This window comes from Lolium perenne, chromosome 6 (genome assembly GCF_019359855.2).
Source record: "Lolium perenne isolate Kyuss_39 chromosome 6, Kyuss_2.0, whole genome shotgun sequence".
Classification (NCBI taxonomy): domain Eukaryota; kingdom Viridiplantae; phylum Streptophyta; class Magnoliopsida; order Poales; family Poaceae; genus Lolium; species Lolium perenne.
This window is the reverse complement of record NC_067249.2, coordinates 202,301,216-202,320,834: the sequence shown is the minus strand read 5'-3', so window position 1 is coordinate 202,320,834 and position 19,619 is coordinate 202,301,216. Positions and strand designations below refer to the sequence as shown.

Here is a 19,619-nt window from a genome sequence, read left to right as displayed (position 1 = left end):
CGCCCGCCAATCATGGCACGGTTTTCACCGACAGCCGCAAGTCCCCTACTCGGCGAGAGCGAATGGAGAGGCCAGCAAAGATGATGCCTTCGCAAGGGAACGACGCCAATAGACGCTGTCATCATCCACCAAGAACGAAGTCAAGGCTCGGTGTTCACCGGTGACCCCTTCGCCGCTAACTCGTCGTCGACTAGATCTCCATCACCGGGGTAGAGGGATCTCGTGATCCGCCACCTAACCTAAATCCGTCCAAAGCTATCTCTCAAGGCCACCCGTTTATTTGAATTTGCTGGCTTTTGCTTCTGGAAAGCTGGAAAAAAAAAACCCCAAACAAACACCCCTTCAATGTGATCCTTACGCCCAACTGTCTCATTTGACCTGAATTATTGGGAGAGCATTGGCCTTCCTATAATTCCCAAACTGCCTCAAGTAAAAAGTAGGAAAGTAAATTGCCATTCACACACTTATTCCCAAGTAAAGGAACGAACAAGGAGGGTGCATGTCCTCTATGTTTTTGTTCTCTATGCATTCTAATACCAAACTAGAAATAGAAAATCTATAGACCTTTTATGGATCTTGCAAGCAAGAACAAAGGCTCTAGCCTAATAATCATGTGGGGAATGTCTTGATACCTAACCAATCGAATTGAAGTCATAGTGTCATTGTTGGCTGGAATCGATATATTCAAGAGATCCGGGTCGCAATTTGTACTGATGAAAGAAATAGGTTGAAGTTGGAGTTACCAAAGTCTGAGGAGTCAGTTTCTATTGACATATGAATACTCTACTGATAGTTTTTTTGAACTGCATGTTGTAAACGACCAAGACCCAGTCCGAATTGATCTTATAAATGATCTGCAACAAAAGCAAGCAAAGATATCCGCTGGGTCTGGTTCATTCGTACTATTCTGAACCAAGAGGTACTGAAAGGAGAACAAAAGCTGAAATGCCAATGGACCTCTATCTAGACTTATCAAACTCAAACTCAGATGCAGAAAATATATACCTTATATAACAACTTAAATAAATCCAAGCTACAAAAGAGCAGCACCATTCATATTTTTGTATCCTACCACATTACGAGGAGATCGAAGACATCAAACTTCCTGACATGAAAGATACAAAGATAATAATACAGGCATGGACATCATCTGATGGTTGGATACATCATTACTCAGTTATTCGGTTCCAGGAATTGCAATCGCGAACTTATAAATAACAATTCCTAGGAAAATCTAACAAGCCTTCAAATAGAAACCATAAACAAAATATGCTTGATTCTACACCAGATCACCTCATGCCCGTAGTATGCATGCTGGGTAAATAGTACTTCATGGGTTGACCCCTCCTGTGGACCTCAGGTACGGACCTCCTTGATAAAAGAAATCTACGGAGGCCAATCCTATTAATATAATTAACCCTGCTCAACCAGAGAGTTTAATCAATACCTTGAACTTCTAGACCACTAATATAACTGAGCATGCACCCGCAAATATTATCTCATCAGACCTAGTTTTTGGTGATCTCAGCCCCAGATAATCAAATTAATACCTAGAACTATGAAAACGCTATAACTTAGAATGCAACATGATGCCGCTATTACCTCTCTAAATGTAGCTCTTGTCTTCTCAGGCCCCTTATTGACAGCCTTCTTTGAACCCTGAAGGAACCAGAGATTCAAACAAATGCTTAGAACATTGAAAGACTATAACTGAACATGTACCTACCATGATGCCGCTATTACCTTGTCAGTTGTGGCTTTGGACCCATCATGATCGGGATTCTTCTTCACAGCCTTTCCCCCATGATACGGTGCCTTCTAACAGATTTAATTGAACAAACAATAGAATACACATCAATAATTACCCAAGGCAAGCATGTGTACCTTGTGGGGTTCCTAGGATACACAATGGATGTTTACAAAGATTTAATCTCGATATTCATGTGTAATCTATAATCTTCTAGCAAATTTAGCACGTCGAGGAAAAATATAGTTCATGCACTGCAATTAAGTACTCACTTCTTCAGTTACATTTCTCCACTCCTCTTGTGTATCCCTCATCACCTAAAGAAGGAACAGATTTGCTTCAATACATGATAGAATGCACATCAACAATTACCAATGGCAAGTATGTGTACGTGCTGTTCCTTGGAGGCAATAATCGATGTTTACGCATATTCCATCTACATATTCAGATGTTTTTTTTATAATCTCGAAGCAAATTTAATACAGTAGAAAAAATCACAGTGCACTGCAAATAAGTACTCACATCTTCAGCCATATTTCTCCACTCCTCCCTTCCAGCGCTCATCACCTGAACAAGGAACAATGAAGGAAGGAAAATAAGATATACACACATGAGCCAAAAAAAAAAAACTAAGCCGTGAGATGGCTCACATCGGCTGAGCTCGCATTAGGGTGCTGCGTTCGGTACACCGTTCTGAACTCAAACCTTCAAAATGAAATGAAATACAACTATTAAACCCTAGCGTTCCAGCCAAAAAAAAGGCACAAAATTGACTGAGAAGAGAGTGAGGGCTCACATGAAGGCGTTCCAGGCGTCCCGCGCGTTCTTCTTGTGCTTGCCGCCGCCAACGACGACCTTGAGCCTGTGACAAAAGTGAACCGGTACGTAGACAGTCGCTGAGATTCCTGCTCGCTGACTAGAGGCGAGTAGATCTTACCTGCTCTCATCCTTATTGGAGATCCCGACCTTGCCCTCGACCTTCATGGTGGATACCCGGAGCCGGCGCGAGCGATCTAGGCAGGGGCGGATCCAGGATTTGAGCATGGGGGGGGGGGGGCGAAGAAGACAATGACCATAAAATAGGTAGAACACGAAAAATATCAATTCTTATGTCTACTACTTTGAATTTAGAACTACGACGGGGCCTATCAAACAAGTCAATAATCTCATCAATGTTGATGTTTGCAGCTATTTTTTTTCCAATGTATACAACCATGTAATGTCGAAGAAAGTCGCCACCCATTTTATTTCGGAACTGTCTTGATAAACTTCATTTCTGAAAAAGCTTGATCTATGGTTGCAGTTGGTCAATGGCCACATAAAAAGCATCTACTTTGTAATGTTAATTCATTGTAGACTAGCATTTTCAGCAGTACAGTTGGAGCTCAAACCAACTAGCTTGAAAAAATTACTAATTGGCAGTGTATTCTTCTTCATGACAAGCAGCTCTACTGGGACAAAATAATGAGTAAACTACTATAACTAGCAAAATAAACTAGGACATAGAAAGTATTTGCAATACTTATATATACAACAATACCTTGCAGTGATCAGGCTAGGAAAAGGGCGTGGCGGCGTGATGTGCGCTAGGTCTTAGTTGTCGTCGACAATTTGACAGAGAAATGTACGCAACAATTTCGCTAATAACTGATGCGGCGACCCTCGAGTTCTGTACGGCCGGCCAAGTGTGTCATGGCGACTGCGATGCTCAACCTAGAAAGCCTGTGCGGCTGGGCATCGAGTAAGGAGGAGAATACGATCGACAGATCGAGTAGATGGGTTTCGTAGGCAGCTATCCTAGCACGTACGTGGAGTTGTGGCCTTCGGGCATTTCCTAATTGCTTTGGGTTTGGCCCATCAGATAACATGGTCTGTTCGCTTAATGGCCTTGTGCAGTTGTGCTAATGGCCGGAGTATTAGGACCGGTACTGGTATACGAGCCCCTGCTGCATTTCGTTGGGGGTGCCGGGTGGCCTGGCCACCGCTAGGGGCTCTCGGTGGGGGTGGGGGTGGGGATGTGGTGGGGGGCTGCTGTACACCGACCTTGGTCGAGCGTGTACGCCAGCACACCCCAATGCGCGTCGGTTGGTTGGGCATGGCCCATTAGTAGTAGGTACGTTTTTTTTTGCTGTTTCTTTTTTGTTAATATTTTTCTTTTTTAATATCTAACTTTTAAAAAATATATTTCGGAGAATTTTTTTTCAAAATCTGTTCAGATTCAAAATTTTGGAAATTTTAAAAATGTTCAGATTTTGATTTAATTTTTTTCGAAATTTGAATATTTTTTCGAATTTGAACATTTTTCCAAATTTGAACGCTTTATATATTTGAACGGATTTCAAATTTGAACGCTTTTATAATTTGAATATTTTTGTATTTGAACATTTTTTAAATTTGAACGGATTTCAAATTTGAACAATTTTTTGTATTTGAACAATTTTCAAATTTGAACGGATTTTAGATTTGAACATTTTTTATATTTAAACGGATTTAAAATTTGAACGTTTTTAAAATTTGAACATTTTTTAAATTTTGAACAGTTTTCAATTTTGAATTTTTTCTGAATTTGAAGTATTTTCAAATTTGACCAAAAATAAATATAAACAAAAAAGAAACAAAACAAAAAAAAAACAAAAAGGAACAGAAAATAAAAAAGAAAAGGAAAAGAAAAGAAAAAGGAAAAGAAAAGAAAGAAAGAGAAAGAGAAAACAGAAAAAAAGAGGCGAACTGGGCCGACCAAGCCGGCCCATACCACGCGCGGGGGGTGTGCGGCGCGCGGTAGGGACCGACCTAGTCGGTGTATAGGATTTGCCGGGTGGGGACGGGATTCATTAAACCCACGTAACTGACATATATATGGGCTGGGTGTCCATGGGTTAGGCCCAATTTTGTTGACATGAATTTTCATACGAAGTGCTTAGGATTCCGGGAGCATTGCTAGTAATTCCTGTATAGAATGCAAACATTTCATCAGCTGTTTTTTTGCGAAAATTCCACCAATCTATTAATAATCATTAACAGTAGTACAAAGAGACTGAAAAGTAATAAAAAATACAAGTATGTCACTGGATCACCTAGCGACGACTACAAACACTAGCGCGAGCTGAAGGTGCGTCGCCATCCTCACCCCTCCATTACCGGAGCCAGGTAAAGCTTGTCGTAGTAGAGCTTGTTGTAGTAGATAGACGAAAAATCGTCGTGCTAAGGCTCCCGAAGGACCAGCACACCAGAGCAACAACGGTCACCAATGATGAGAACCGTAGATCGAAAGAGGCTTGCCTGAAACCACACCAACGAACACGCGCGAAAACCGACCGGATCCCAGGAGATCCGCGGGACACACGACTGCACGCGCCCTCCGCCGAAGCTAGACGCACCACCGGAGAGAGGATAGGACGGGGAGGACCTTATTCTAACTTTAGGATGTAGCCACCGCCTCACCATCCTAAAGAAGACATTGAAAACAACTAAACGAAGAACTGAAACCTTCCCGCCGACGAGAGGCCGTAGTCCGCCACGCCTCCAAGGCCACAAGGCCAACAGAGACGGAGCAGACTGGCAGTGTCGCCGACGAGAGGGACAAAACCCTAGATGGGTTTTAGATGTGCCTCAACAATCGCCTCCTTTCTGTGGTCCTGACCCGTGTTTTCATGAGCTGTTGGAAGCGCATGAATTGCTGATGGGCAAAGTATTATCTCATGGCAGGAACTCGTATGGTCCTTTTTACTCAATTTTTACAATAATTTAGAGGATTCAAATCCCTAGGAATTTTATCTAAGGTGGTTGTTTGATTTCGCTATTTTTTAAATAATATATTTTTATTAGATTTCAGAAATAATACACTTTTAAAAAAATTACAAAATAATACGGCCTTGACTTGCCCACCCTGATAAGTACTTATGGGTGGTAGCATGCCAGCTACTCACCCATTCTCGAAACCTATTAGGCCAATAAGTACTTATCAGCATCGGCAAAGCCGATAGCTACCTATCAATGTGGACCATGCCGAGATCATATTATTTTTGAAATGTTCTAAATCGTGTATTATTTTTGAAATAATAAAAAGGAGTATTATTTTTAAAAATAGCTTTGATTTATATTCTCCTTTTCTGAAACTAATGACTAAGTTTTGTCAAAATACGCATATATGCAGCGGAAATTCAATTAAGCTCCTGGGTGCATATGCTCCCTTTACCATAAAACATATTTCGAAGTGTCAAAAAATTTTGATAAAAAATTCTACATGTAAATCTCCATAATATATATGTGTCCATCGAGTTTCGTGAAAAATCGATATTTTTTATGGTCGACTGATACGTTGCAAACGTATCTATACTTTTTTATACTCCATGCTTGTTTTACACCAATATATATATGTTTTGCTTACACTTCGTTGCACCTTTATACATTTTTCGGCACTAACCTATTGATAAGGTGCCACTGTGTCAGTTCCCTGTTTTCTTCTGTTTTGTATTTTAGAAAAGTTGTACAGGAAATATTCTCGAAATTGGACGAAACAAAAGCCGAAGTTCATATTTTACCGTAACGAAGACGGAGTCCAGAGGAGAGACGGGGAGGCGCCACAGGGCGGCCACACCATGCCATAGAGCGGGCCCACCCTTGGCCACGCCATGGGGCGGTATGGGCCCCCCAGGCATCCACCGAGCTCGACCTTCCGCCTATTTATTCACGATCTCGGGAAAAACATAAACACCCGAGGCTCCATCCACGAAAAGTTCTATCGCGGCCGCCATCGCCGACCCTAACTCGGGAGGGTTCTGAAGCTCTTCCCGGCACCCTGCCGGAGAGGGAGATCATCACTTGAGGCCTCTACATCGCCATGCCCGCCTCCGAAGTGATGCGTGAGTAGTTCATCCCTGGACTACGGGTCCATAGCAGTAGCTAGATGGTTGTCTTCTTCAATTTGTGCCTCATGTTTAGATCTTGTGAGCTGCCTATCATGATCAAGATCATATTTATCTAATACTACATATTGTGTTTGCTGGGATCCGATGAATATTGATTACTATGTTGAGATCGATTATATACCTGTCATATGTTATGTGTGATCTTGCATGCTCTCCGTTGCTAGTAGATACTCTGGCCAAGTAAATGCTTGTGACTCCAAGAGGGAGTATTTATGCTCGATAGTGGGTTCATGCCTCTAGTTTTCTGGAAGAGTGACAATAAGTTCTAAGATTGTAGATGTGATGTTGCTACTAGGGAGAAAACACCAATGTTTTTTCTAAGGATAATTTTATTGTTTACTTTACACACATTGCTTAATACGATAATCTGTTGCTTGCAACTTAATACTGGAAGGGGTTCGGACGATAACCTGAAGGTGGATTATTAATCATAGAGTTGGATTACGGACTATGTATTATGTTGTAATGCCCAAACGAATCTCATAGTAATCATCTTGTCATGTATGGTCTTTATTCTGTCAATTGCCCAGCTGTAATTTGTTCACCCAACATGCTATTTATCTTTATGGAGATACACCTCTAGTGAACTCTGGACCCTGGTCCTTTCTTTTACACTGATAAAATCATCTTGTTTTGTTTACTTACTGCAAAAACTGTTCTCTTTTATTTCACTGCAAACAAATATATCTTTCCACACTATACATTTAATCCTTTATTTTCAGCAAAATCAGTGAGATTGACAACCTCATTGTAAGTTGGGGCAAAGTATTTTGGTTGTGTTGTGTGCAGGTTCCACGTTGTTGCTAACGTCGGTAGTGCGTCCTGCCACAAGTCAGCTAGCAACACCTTCATAAGTCACGCATTTCTCCTACTGATCGTTTAAACATTGGTTTCTTACTCAGGGAAAACTTGCTACTGTGCTCATCATACCTTCCTCTCGGGGTTCCCCAACGGTGTGCAATCTGCGCTCATCAAGCTCTTTTTCTAGCGCCATTGCCGGGGAGAAAGAGGATTTCTGAAAGGGGAGTCTCTCATCTCCAATCTCTTTACTTTGTTATTGTTTTGGTTAGTTTATTTTACTTTGTCTTGTTTGCTTCATTATATCAAAAACACACACTAAAATTTCTTTAAGTTTGACCAAATTTATACACAAAAATATAAACATTTAGAGTACTGAATCAACATGAATAGATTCACAATAAAATATGTTTTCTTAATATGTCCATTCGATATTGTAGATGTAAATATATTTTTCTAAATATTTGGTCAAAGTTAGTAAAGTTTGACTTTTGACCAGTTCTTAGACGTCTTACATTTTGGGAAGGAGGGAGTAGTTGTTATTTTGTTGTTTTATTTTTAGCTCATGATATTGATCCCTAAGTACGATCTGAAGGACCTATGAATAGGTAATGGTTCTATAGTTGGGAGAGATAACATTGAAGAATTCTTTAATCATGTTAGTAAGCATAAAGATATTAAGGATAAATTTCTGGTAGAACTTGCTCCTAATTATGAAACTGTTGCAGCTTATTTAGTTTAAATGTTAGAGGCTAGATTTGTTAGCCTTAACCCCATAATGCAGCAAATGTTTCTTAAACTTTATGAAGTGTAAGATGATGAAAACAGATATTTTATCCTAGAAACTTTGCTTAAAGAATTTAGAGATGTTTTTATAGAAGATAGGAAATTCTTTGATCGGTTTAAGATGCTAGGATCATGTGTAGATGTTATTCGTACACTTGAAAAGTTAGACAAATCCAGACCTGACAATAGGGAGGAAATCAAAATACCAATACCTTTCAAACTTGTAGGAATGCATGAAGCTTTGAAAAAGAATTTTGATTGGATTGTTCCTGAAAACCCATTTGATGAAAGTAGTGAACCCAAAAATGTTGAGAGAGGGTCTTCTAAAACTTATATTGATAAAATATAAATTCTTGTTGAAAAGACTTCTAGCATTGATGTTGATTCTTCTTCACATGATAATACTTGATGCTATCTCTTTTACTGCGCCTAGCTGAAAGGCGTTAAAGAAAAGCACTCTTGGGAGATAACCCATGTTTTATTTCCGTAATTTTCTTTTGTTGAGTCTTGGAAGTTATTACATCTGTAGTAACCTCTCCTTGTCTTTTTTATTTCATTTTGTGCCAAGAATAGCCTTTAATAGGAAGAAAGTAAGATTTGGGGAAGTTGTTGTTGTGAAACAGATTCTGTGTTGTCACAATTAAATTCGTATGCCCATCCAGAACGTAATTTTGAGCTGCAATTTTTTGAGCATATGCCCCAGGTTGTTATCTAACTTTCATTAGTTGAACACTTTTCGATCTGAGCAACATAAGATTTTCAAAAAAAATCGATCTTTACCTGTTGTTCTGTTTTGATAGATTTCTGCCACTATTTGCATTTGCCTCTTAATCACTTTCTTTTTGAGTTCTTTTGGGGGAAAGATCTTTTTTAAGAAGTTGCTACACTAGCTAATTCTTTATTAGATGTTTGATATATGTTAGAACTGAACCCAAGTGGATTTTTTATTTTGATTGCACTAATGCTGCTAATAAGAATTGCGAAGTTTTATATGAAGGAAATTTTCAAGTGTAGGGAGAGATGAATGATGTAATGAGATGAAGAATTGACAAAAGCTCAAACTTGGGGATGCCCATGTCACCGCAAGAAATATCCAAGAGGTACAAGCGTCAAAGCTTGGGCATCCCCTATTCATCAACAAAGCATCAGGTCATCTTTCTAGACACTATATTTTTAATTTCATAGAACACTCTAGTTTTCGCTCTTATTGTTTTGCGAGTGTTCTAGTTTGCTAGTACTGTGTTTAATTAGCTCTTGGTTTTCCATTCTTATTTTGTCAAGAGCTTGTTAATTTTCTTTATTAAGGTATATTAGCTCTCTGGTCTTTATTGGTTATTATCTATGAGAATTGTTTCAAATAAGTTGATTGGTGTTGGAGACGAGTAAAATGTTTCATGCTTATAGTGATGCAAAAGGAAGCTTGTCTAGACTGTGCCATGAACTTTGGCATGTTATGTTGGATGTTATTCTTCTTTTATGCTTAGTAGTTATTGTTGTAGCATGACTTGTCTCAAATAGCTAAGAGTGCATAATGTTTCATTGAAAGAATCATATTTTGTTTCCATCATACAAAGCATAATATTGTGGTATTCTCCTTTGATGTTTTATTGGGTTGACTTGGCACATGTTTACATCATGTTATGACTACAAACCAGTCAACTAAAGCCTCTATGATCATTTAGTTTTTGACTTATAATATCACTTTATGCTTTGATTAATAATATTTTGGTGCTATGCACGATTATAGCCATTATTGCTCTCTTAGTTGGTCGCTCCCAGTCTTTTGCTAACCTTCGCATGTACTGAGTATGAGCTTCAATCGTGCATCCAATACCAAAATCCAAAGTTGCCAGTTGTGTCCACCATCTCTACCTAGTAGCATCATTGCTATTCCAAGTATATTCATCATGTTTTTATCTATCTTCCAAATTAAATCTTAGCATGAGAAAAATAGTTAGTGAAGCTCTCACAAACTTGATGGCACATTAATTTCTAGTACTTAATAAACCTGAACCATTGTAACTATCTTATGAAGATTATATGCTTGCAAATTACGAGTTGGGAGTTAGCATAACCATGCTTTCATGGGGCACTCTTTCAACATTGCACATATTCCTATTTATTTGATATCATGATCTTTTGTTTATGGATGCCTAGCGGTGTGAAAAATGGAAACTTGTAAGTTCATGGAGTTTGTATATGTGTTAGAGAAACACATGGGTGATCAACTTAAGCCATGCATCATTCATGGTGGAAATTTACAGCGAACCATAGTGAGCATTCTATGAAGCATCTTCAATAAAAAGCTATGCTCATAGTAAATAAAAGGATTGCTGAGATGCTCATTGTCTGTTTGTCTTGTCATTTTGGTATGAGAATGCTCCTATATCATGGGGCGGGAGGTACCCCGTTCGCGTTCTCAATGATACATGTATGCTTACAATGACAAGAACTTATTTAAGACCTAAGTTGAGTAGCATGAGGTTTAGGTACTCGTATTCAAGGGGCACGATATTTTCAACTTGTGATTTGTCAAGCATATAACTCATATTTGCCCTCACATTAACTTTAACCATTCAAGATGCTTATGATAAGGGCAATGAGAGGTCAAAACTAATGAGTACCATACTTTTTGGAGGTTTATAAAACTTGTTAATCTTGCTTCCTTCCGTGAAGGACTTTTCTCTTACTTTTATGATTGAGTCTTCATCTCTTGCTTTATGCACCAATTAAGAGAGCATAGTTGTCATTCTGAGTATAATGTGCATAGTCCCAAAATTTATTATTGATTGATTCATGATTATGATATTGCTTATTCTCAAATTACTTGTATCTAGTCACCCTTTGAACTTTAAAGGTGTCCTAGCATTTATGTTTTGCTACTTCATAAAGGACAAGCTGAGTACCACTTTGCCATGTTTTCTCTATGCTCAGAAACAAACAGTTGTTTTTAGTCCACAATTATTCATGATCCTTTGTTTGAGTTACTTTTCATGTTGTAACATAGTTGCTAAGTTCTATTGCTAGAATTATATATATCATGTCTATGTTTAGAGTATTTTGATACCAGCTCACAATGCTTTTACAATAACTTGACCAAGATTGTGTTGGCTTCATGTCACCTCAAAAATTATTTTATTACCACTTACCTACTCGAGGACGAGCAGGAATTAAGCTTGGGATGTTGATACGTTGCAAACGTATCTATAATTTTTGATACTTCATGCTTGTTATACACCAGTTTATATATGTTTTGCTTACACTTCGTTGCACTTTTATATATTTTTCAGAACTAACCTATTGACAAGATGCCATAGTGCTAGTTCCCTGTTTTCTATTGTTTTGTATTTCAGAAAAGTTGTACATGAAATATTCTCGGAATTGGACGAAATAAAAGCCGTAGTTCATACTTTACCGTAACGAAGATAGAGTCCAGAGGAGACACGGAGAGGCGCCACGGGGCTGTCACACCATGCCATGGAGCGGGCCCACCCTTGGCCGCGCCATGGGGCGGTGTGGGCCCCCCAGGCATCCACCGAGCTCGACCTTCCGCCTATTTATTCACGATCTCGGGAAAAACCTAAACACCCGAGCTTCCATCCACGAAAAGTTCCATCGCGGCCGCCATCGCCGACCCTAACTCGGGAGTGTTCTGAACCTCTTCCCGGCACCCTGCCGGAGAGGGAGATCATCACTGGAGGCCTCTACATCGTCATGCCCGCTTCCGAAGTGATGTGTGAGTAGTTCATTCCTGGACTACGGGTCCATAGCAGTAGCTAGATGGCTGTCTTGTTCAATTTGTGCCTCATGTTTAGATCTTGTGAGCTGCCTATCATAATCAAGATCATATTTATGTAATGCTACATGTTGTGTTTGCTGGGATCCGATGAATATTGAATACTATGTTGAGATCGATTATATACCTGTCATATGTTATGTGTGATCTTGCATGCTCTCTGTTGCTAGTAGATACTGTAAATGCTTGTGACTCCAAGAGAAAGTATTTATACTCGATACTGGGATCATGCCTCTAGTTTTCTGGAAAAGTGACAATAACTTTCAAGATTGTAGATGTGTTGTTGCTACTAGGGAGAAAATACTAATGTTTTGTATAAGGATAATTCTATTGTTTACTTTATACACATTGCTTAATGCGATAATCTGTTGCTTGCAACTTAATACTGGAAGGGGTTCAAACGATAACCTGAAGGTGGATTATTAGTCATAGACGCAGTTGGATTATAGTCTATGTATTATGTTGTAATGCCCAAACGAATCTCATAGTAATCATCTTGTCATGTATGGTCTTTATTATGTCAATTGCCTAGCTGTAATTTATTCACCCAGCATGCTATTTATCTTTATGGAGAGACACCTCTAGTGAACTGTGGACCTCGTTCCTTTCTTTTACACTGATAAAATCATCATGTTATATTTACTTACTGCAAATAGCGAGGCCTCTGATAATTTCATCAATGTCAAGATTTGTGGCTTAATTTCATCATGTGTTTCTAGAACTATGTGAATCAAATAACCCTACTTCATTTATTATTAGAACCAGATTTGGCATTGTTCATCATATTTACCTTGACTTATTTTAGGATTTAATTGATGATACTTTTCGGTGGCACGTGACGTGCCAATCAACAGCCAGGCCTCTCTGATAATTTCATCAATGTCAAGATTTGTGGCTTAATATATTAGAGGTGCTCAATGAGTAAGGTGGTGCTTATATGAGTAAGGTTTGCGTGCTTTCATATGTGTGGATGCGTGTGTGTTTGTATCTGCCTCTTTCTAAAAAATATCCCTAGCACCAACATGTTGCCATCGGAGAAGACAAACACCAATGAGTCGTCGGAGCGTCTCGAGCGGCGCTCCCAATAGCCACAATAATGCCTTCATTGTTTTGTCTCCATCCAAAGAAGCATGAATTTAATCGAAACAAGGAAATTTCATCCAAATTTTAGGGTATGTTCTATGAATTTGAAAGGAATATGAATAAAATTACACCTAAACCCTAGATGTAGCACCGACCGAAGGCGCTCGAGTCGATCTCAACGCCATCCGTGCCTAAATCATCGTCGTAGTCGAAGGCAAAGAGACTGCTGCTGGACTCATCATCATCAATAGTGATTGTGCCCCAGCGGCTAGCCTGCCATGCCGACAACGTTGAGGCCCGGCTCGTTCTCTGCGTAACTGGAGTCGCGTAGAGCCGACGACATACGGTAGTTCACTAGGCACGACCGCACCTGCTCCTTGTCCTTCTTCGGTGGCGGCATCGGTGCCTTCGCCTCCCTGGGGCACCGTCAGGAGAGATGCCCGCACGACGGTGCGTGATCCTGCTTTGGGGGTCCAGAAGGCAAAGCCACCGCCCCACGGTGGCATTCGTGGCTCCGGCTTGTGGATGGGGAGGCGTGACAATGCCTGCCACCTCGACGTGTGATGGCGGGCGGGTCCCCTTTTTAGTTTCTCTCATCTTCACCTCCATGAGCATGAATCATGAGGAAATTCGACCCTTAAAATCGAACGTGTCCACGAGTCAAAAACGAGTAAGTAAGGGCAACCGGGTGACTCAAACGGACGCGCTGGGCCGTCCGTTTTGGGCCGTTTGGGTGGCCGAGCGGACACCCGGACAGCGGCCCGCGTGTCCGTTTGGGTCGCACGCTGCGCCCAACGCGGCGACCCAAAAAGATGCCACGTGGTTCGTCTTCCTTGCGCGGTGCTGCGCCATGGAAGGCCTCGACGGGACAGCAATGGTGGACGGTGGAACGCGCGGGAAAGTTCCCGCGCGCGCCAAGGTTCCCGCGCGCGCGAAAATGCCATTGGCGTGCGCTCACGCCCAAGTTTCCTGCCAGGCCGCCGGCTATAAAAGACGGCGGCGGTCTCACAGACCGCATCACACCCGCTCCGCCGTCCTCTCCCCCTCCACCTTCTCTGGCGCCCTCTCTATCGCCATGCCGCGCACCCTGCAGGCCACGTGGGCCAAGCTCTCCCTCGCCGCCCGGGCTAGGTTCCCGCGGACGGAGGAGGAGGAGCGCGCGGACTCGCGGTGGGTCGCCGACGACGAGGCGCTCCGCGTCGCTGCCGAGGCGGCGGCGAAGAGGGGAGGGGACGCGGAGATGGTGGAGGCGGCCGCGGACGGCTGGCACGAGACCGCGGACGGCTGGTACGAGGCCGCGGAGGAGGGGGCGGCCGCCGCGGACGAGGAGCCCGTCGACGAGGAGGACCTCGCGCTGGCGAACATCAACGCCGCCATCGAGGAGCGTCTCGCCGACCTCACGCGCGTGACGAAGGAGCACGAGACCACCTGCCGGGCCGGCCGCCGCCGATAAGGCGACCTCCTCGACCAGAAGACCGAGCTGCTCGCTATGCGAGCAGCCCGCCACCTCATCCAGATGCCCTCGCCCGAGCGGCGCGCCCGGGAGGCTGCTGCGTCGGCGGAGCGCGGCCGACAAGAACGCATGCGCCGGCGGAACGAGAACCACGAGGCCCAGGCCGCCGGCCGCGTCGTCCGCCTGGAGGCGCGCACCGCTGTGGAACGCGCCGCCCTGCAGGAGCTGGAGCTATGCAGAAAGCGGATGGTGCCACCGCAGGAGGCGGAGCGCGAGCGCGCCCGAGGCGCGCGGGCGGAAAGGAGGAGGATGAAGGCCTCCGCCGCGCCACCCAGCTCGTAAGCTGGAGCGGAATCCTCACGCGTACAGGCCGCCCGCGTCGAGTGAAATCCACGACCCCGACGACGAGTCGGCGAGGAGTCGCCGGCGAGGCCGCCGGCCCCGTACTTATTAGGATAGAAGTAGTAGGCTAAAAAAAATGTAATGGTTCCTTTGAATGAAAAAAAGTTTCTATTTCTATGACACGCGGGCCATGGGCGGACAAGGGACGGACGCGAGCGACCACCATTCGGCGTCCGCGGCCACGCAAACTCGCCCCAGATTTGGGCCGGGTTTGGGTCGTCCCGGACGCCGCGGCCATCCGTTTTAGGGATACGTCCCCGCATTGGGCCGCGTTTTCGCCCGGTTGGATCCATTCGGACGCGCGGGCACGCTTTGGGTGGCCCGGGTGGAGATGCCCTAAGGCTGGTCATAGTGGGGAGTAACTTAGACTAGTAACATATGTCATGTTACTAGTCTAGGTTACTACCTTCATAGTGGGTAGTAACTATATGTGGTGTCATGTATTGTATCATTTATTATGTTGTAGACTCATCTTGCCTTGAGATGTGTGATGTTATGGTAACATAGCTAGTTACCACCTCACTCTCTTTCTTCATTTATTAGCATGCCATGTCATCAAAATGTCTTGAGATGTGTGATGTTACTAGTTATGTTTTTTTTTTTTTTTTTGAACACGGTGAGGCGCCGGAGGCGCCAAAACTTTCATTCCTCAGCTCAACAGCAGTATACATCATGGAGTACAAAATCCTGCCATTCAGAGTTTCTAAGAACTGAGATAACAGGACATAGAGGAGTTGCATGAGCTGAAGAAGCACAACTTAAGATAGGTGATCTTAGAGTATTTCTAAGCACCTGATGAGCACAGTTATGGGCTACACCATTGATATCTCTCTTAACATGGTACACCTTGGCCTGTATTTTAGCAGTGGAGGTGAGGATTTTAGCTAGAGTTTCCCTGCTACTCCAGTGGATGCAATCTGATTTTACGTTTCCACCTGCAATGACTTTCGTGTAGAGCATTGTCTGTCATCATAGTTGGAGTATTGATCTTGAGCACTTCTGCGACGTATGAAGCGAGCAACATTGCCTTGGCTTCAGCTTCGATGACAGAGTTGGCGCTTCCTGTTGTAGCTTGTATTTGGATGGTATATTCGATGCCTTCTTGTTCAAATTGGATGAATATTCCAATTCCTGTGTTACCTGCAAGCACAGAACCTTTCCCCTTTGTTGATGCGTCTGAAAATATTTTTGGCCCTGTGATGTAGAAGTCCGTTGCAATTGTATGCCCCTGTGGTGGTTGCTCACTATGTTGGTTTATTTGAGTCCTCTTTGTCGCAATTGTTGTTGATGTATCCTGTATTGAAGCAAGTTCCAGGTTGTTCCGTAAGGCTTGCGCATTGATGTTTATTTGATATGGTTCCCCTTTTTTCCTGTCAAACAAATAGTCATTCCTGGATTTCCAAATGCACCACATAAAGGTTAGCACATTTTGTAAGGTGGCATGAGGGTGAGGCAAGTTGAGAATGTTCAAAAGAGTTTGAGCTAAGGACGAGGAATTCTGAATCACCATCTCCGTTCTGATGAACCAAGGGTAGCTAAACCAAGCAGCTTTGACAAAACCACAGGTGAAAAAGAGATGGTTATCATCTTCTTCCAAACCGCACCTGCAGCAGTACCTACTAATGTGTTTGGAATATTTACCTAGTCTCGCTCCTGTTGGGATGGCTTTGCGCAGAAATCGCCAAGCAAAGGTTTGCACTCTCGGCAGAATGTCCTTCGATTTCCATACCTCCCTCAAGAGATTAGTAGTATCTGTCGAAATTTGCCTTGGTTGCGGTTCTCCAAGTTCCTGCAAGTTTTGGAGGCAAGCATAATATGCACTCTTCGAATTACATTTTCCGTTAGACGTTAGTTTCCAGCAGAGAATGTCTTGGTCCTCTGAGCAAATTATGGGTGTTTGCTTCATGCACTGAGCCATCTGTTGATGGAAGAGAGTATCAATGAGCTGTTCATTCCAAGATTTTTGGTTGTGAAGCCAAAGATCTCTAACCTTAGCTGGATAAGTGTAGGAGGGGTGCTGGATTATAAGATTGTCATAGATTTTGGTCCAATCTTGGCACCAGGGGGAACTCCAGAGGGAAATATTGCCTTGAGTAATTTGGTAGAAGGAGTGGGCCTTAAGGATAGGAAGGATTTTTAGAATGGATGCCCAGAAGGCCGACTTTGGGACATTTGAATTTGGGCGCCAAATAGATGAGTCATAGAAGTATTTGGCTTTGAGCACTCTGTGAAGGAAGTCATCTGGATCTTGAGCTATGCGCCAAGCAGCCATTAAAATGAGACCTTGATTGACAGCTTGGAGATTTTTTATACCTAGACCTCCTTCTTTTTTTGGCGAGCAGATGTCTTTCCAAGCTCTGAGACAAAGGGCTCTGCTAGTCTTGTCCTCTCTTATCCCAGTCCACCAAAAAACTCTAATGATTGCAGTTAGCTTAGCAATGAATTTTTTGGGGAAAAGGATGTTTGACATATAATAGATAGGGATAGAGGCAAAAACAGATTGAATAAGTGCTAGTCTCGCGGCATGAGAAAGCTGACCAGCCTTATAAGTAGTAAGCTTGGTTTTGAATTTATCAATAACAAAACTATAAGCAGAGGCTCTGTCTTTGCTAGGCAGAATTAAGGGGTGCCCAAGATGAATGAAAGATGGATCTATAAAAGCAACAGGGAAAATTTGTTTAATGTATGCAATTGTACCTTGGTCCACATGCTTGCTGAAGATTATTCCGGATTTGGTCCAGCTAGGTGTTTGGCCTGATATAGCACAGAAATCATGTAAAATTTGCTTCATGGTATTCGCCTCCTGAACATCCGCCTTTCCACAAATAAGAAGATCATCTGCAAAGAGAAGAGAGTGGATAGGGGGGCAATTTGATCCAAGAATAATACCTGTAAGAGCTGCATTGGACATGGCTTCCTGCATAGTTATAGATAGTTCATTGATTGCAAGGACAAAAAGATAGGGTGAGAGGGGACAATCTTGTCGAATGCCTCTATTGCTTTTGAATTTTGCAAAGGGTTGACCATTAATAACCACTGAGAAGGTAGGGGAGGAAATACATGCGTGGATTAAATTAATGAAATGACAATGCAAACCTTTACGTGCGAGAGCTTGGACAATGAAATTCCATTCAATGCGATCAAAAGCTTTAGCAAGATCAATTTTTAGCATGAAAGCTTTTTCTTTCCAAGAAGAGAGACTGAAAGAGTGAGTAATTTCTTGGGCTATAATAATGTTGTTGCTTATACGACGACCTTCAATAAAAGCTTGTTGAGCAGGATGAATATAGTCAGGCAAGTGAGGTTTGAGTCTATTAGCAAGGGATTTAGCAATTAGCTTATAGACTACATTGCATAGACTAATGGGTCTATAGTCTGCCGGGACAAGGGGAACAAGCTTCTTAGGGATGAGAGCAATGTGAGTTTCATTAATGTGGTTAGGGAGAATACCTGTTTCGAAGAAAGATCTTACCAGCATGTGGACATCATCTCCAATCCACTCCCATGTCGCTAAGTAGAACTCAACGTTGAAGCCATCTGGACCTGGAGATGCATTCCTTTTCATATCTTTCAGTATCTCCCATAACTCTGTCTTGTCCGGTATTGAGTATGTGTAGTCTTGGGAGGCTTGCGGGAGCTGGGTTTGTAAGTATGGCCTGTCATGGTTAGTATACTGAGAAGCAAAGATGTGTCTGAAATAATTAACAAAAGTTTTTCCAATCTTATCAGGCATGAATTGAGTTATGTCATTCTCATCCCTGATGGAGACGATGGTGTTTCTTCTCTTCCTTTTGGTGATCGCTTTATGAAAGAAAGCCGTATTTTTGTCACCATCTTTCAGCCAGTTCTTCTTGGCTCTCTGAGCATAGTAATCTGTGAGTTTTGTGAGATTTTGTTCATACCTTGTGACCAGATTGGCTTCAAGTTGTTGATTTTGTTGCTTCAAAGGCTGCATTTGAATTTGCTTGATTTGCCCTTCAAACTCATTTAGCTCTTGTTGCAGCGGTTTCTTCTTTCTTCTCCAAATCCTCAAATCTCCTGCAAGACGTTTAGTTCTAACCGAGAAAGCATGGTTAGTAGTTTTAGCCCAAGCTGTTTTAGCAGTAGTATTGAAGTCCTCTTCTTTTAACCACCAATTCTCAAATTTGAAGGAACGTTTAGTTTTGCGAACTGGACCATCAGTAGAGAGTAAAATAGGAGCATGGTCACTAAGAGAGTGAATCAAAGGCATGTTATAAACATTTGAAACAGGGTAAATATCACACCACTCTGCATTGACAAGACAACGATCAAGTCTTTCAAAGACAGGTTTGGTGGTAAATCGTTTGTTCGTCCAAGTGTAAGCGGGACCACTAAAACCAAGATCAAAAAGACCACAATTCTTAATCATCAAGCGGAAGGCATTCATACGTGAACGGTTAATATTTATAGAGTTCTTATCCATGTCATACAAAAGCTCATTCATATCCCCCATACACATCACAGGCATGCTAGCATTGTCATAGACAAAAGAGGCTACTTGATCCCATATCATACTAGTGTTACGGTGATAGGGGTCGCCATATATAAACACACCAAGCCAAACTTAAGTTACTACTTCTACTTAGAACAGTAGCTAGGATAACA

The 19,619-nt window shown here is 42.3% G+C and overlaps 2 protein-coding genes across 2 annotated transcripts; both read right to left on the bottom strand.

Annotated features, from left to right (window-relative positions):
- Positions 1 to 989: 989 nt before the first annotated feature.
- On the bottom strand, positions 990 to 2,787 carry LOC127309375 (uncharacterized). Its single transcript, XM_051340248.2, has 8 exons — positions 2,685 to 2,787; positions 2,544 to 2,609; positions 2,398 to 2,452; positions 2,270 to 2,314; positions 2,020 to 2,064; positions 1,744 to 1,818; positions 1,603 to 1,659; positions 990 to 1,419 (listed from the first exon to the last, which is right to left on the bottom strand). The coding sequence occupies exons 1-8, from the start codon at positions 2,729 to 2,731 to the stop codon at positions 1,414 to 1,416; spliced, it is 396 nt and encodes a 131-aa protein (XP_051196208.2). The 5' UTR covers positions 2,732 to 2,787; the 3' UTR covers positions 990 to 1,413.
- Positions 2,788 to 15,647: 12,860 nt separating this feature from the next.
- Positions 15,648 to 19,482, bottom strand: LOC139832598 (uncharacterized). The gene is made up of 4 exons (XM_071822390.1): positions 18,466 to 19,482; positions 17,883 to 17,910; positions 15,786 to 15,928; positions 15,648 to 15,680 (listed from the first exon to the last, which is right to left on the bottom strand). The coding sequence occupies exons 1-4, from the start codon at positions 19,480 to 19,482 to the stop codon at positions 15,648 to 15,650; spliced, it is 1,221 nt and encodes a 406-aa protein (XP_071678491.1).
- Positions 19,483 to 19,619: the final 137 nt, after the last annotated feature.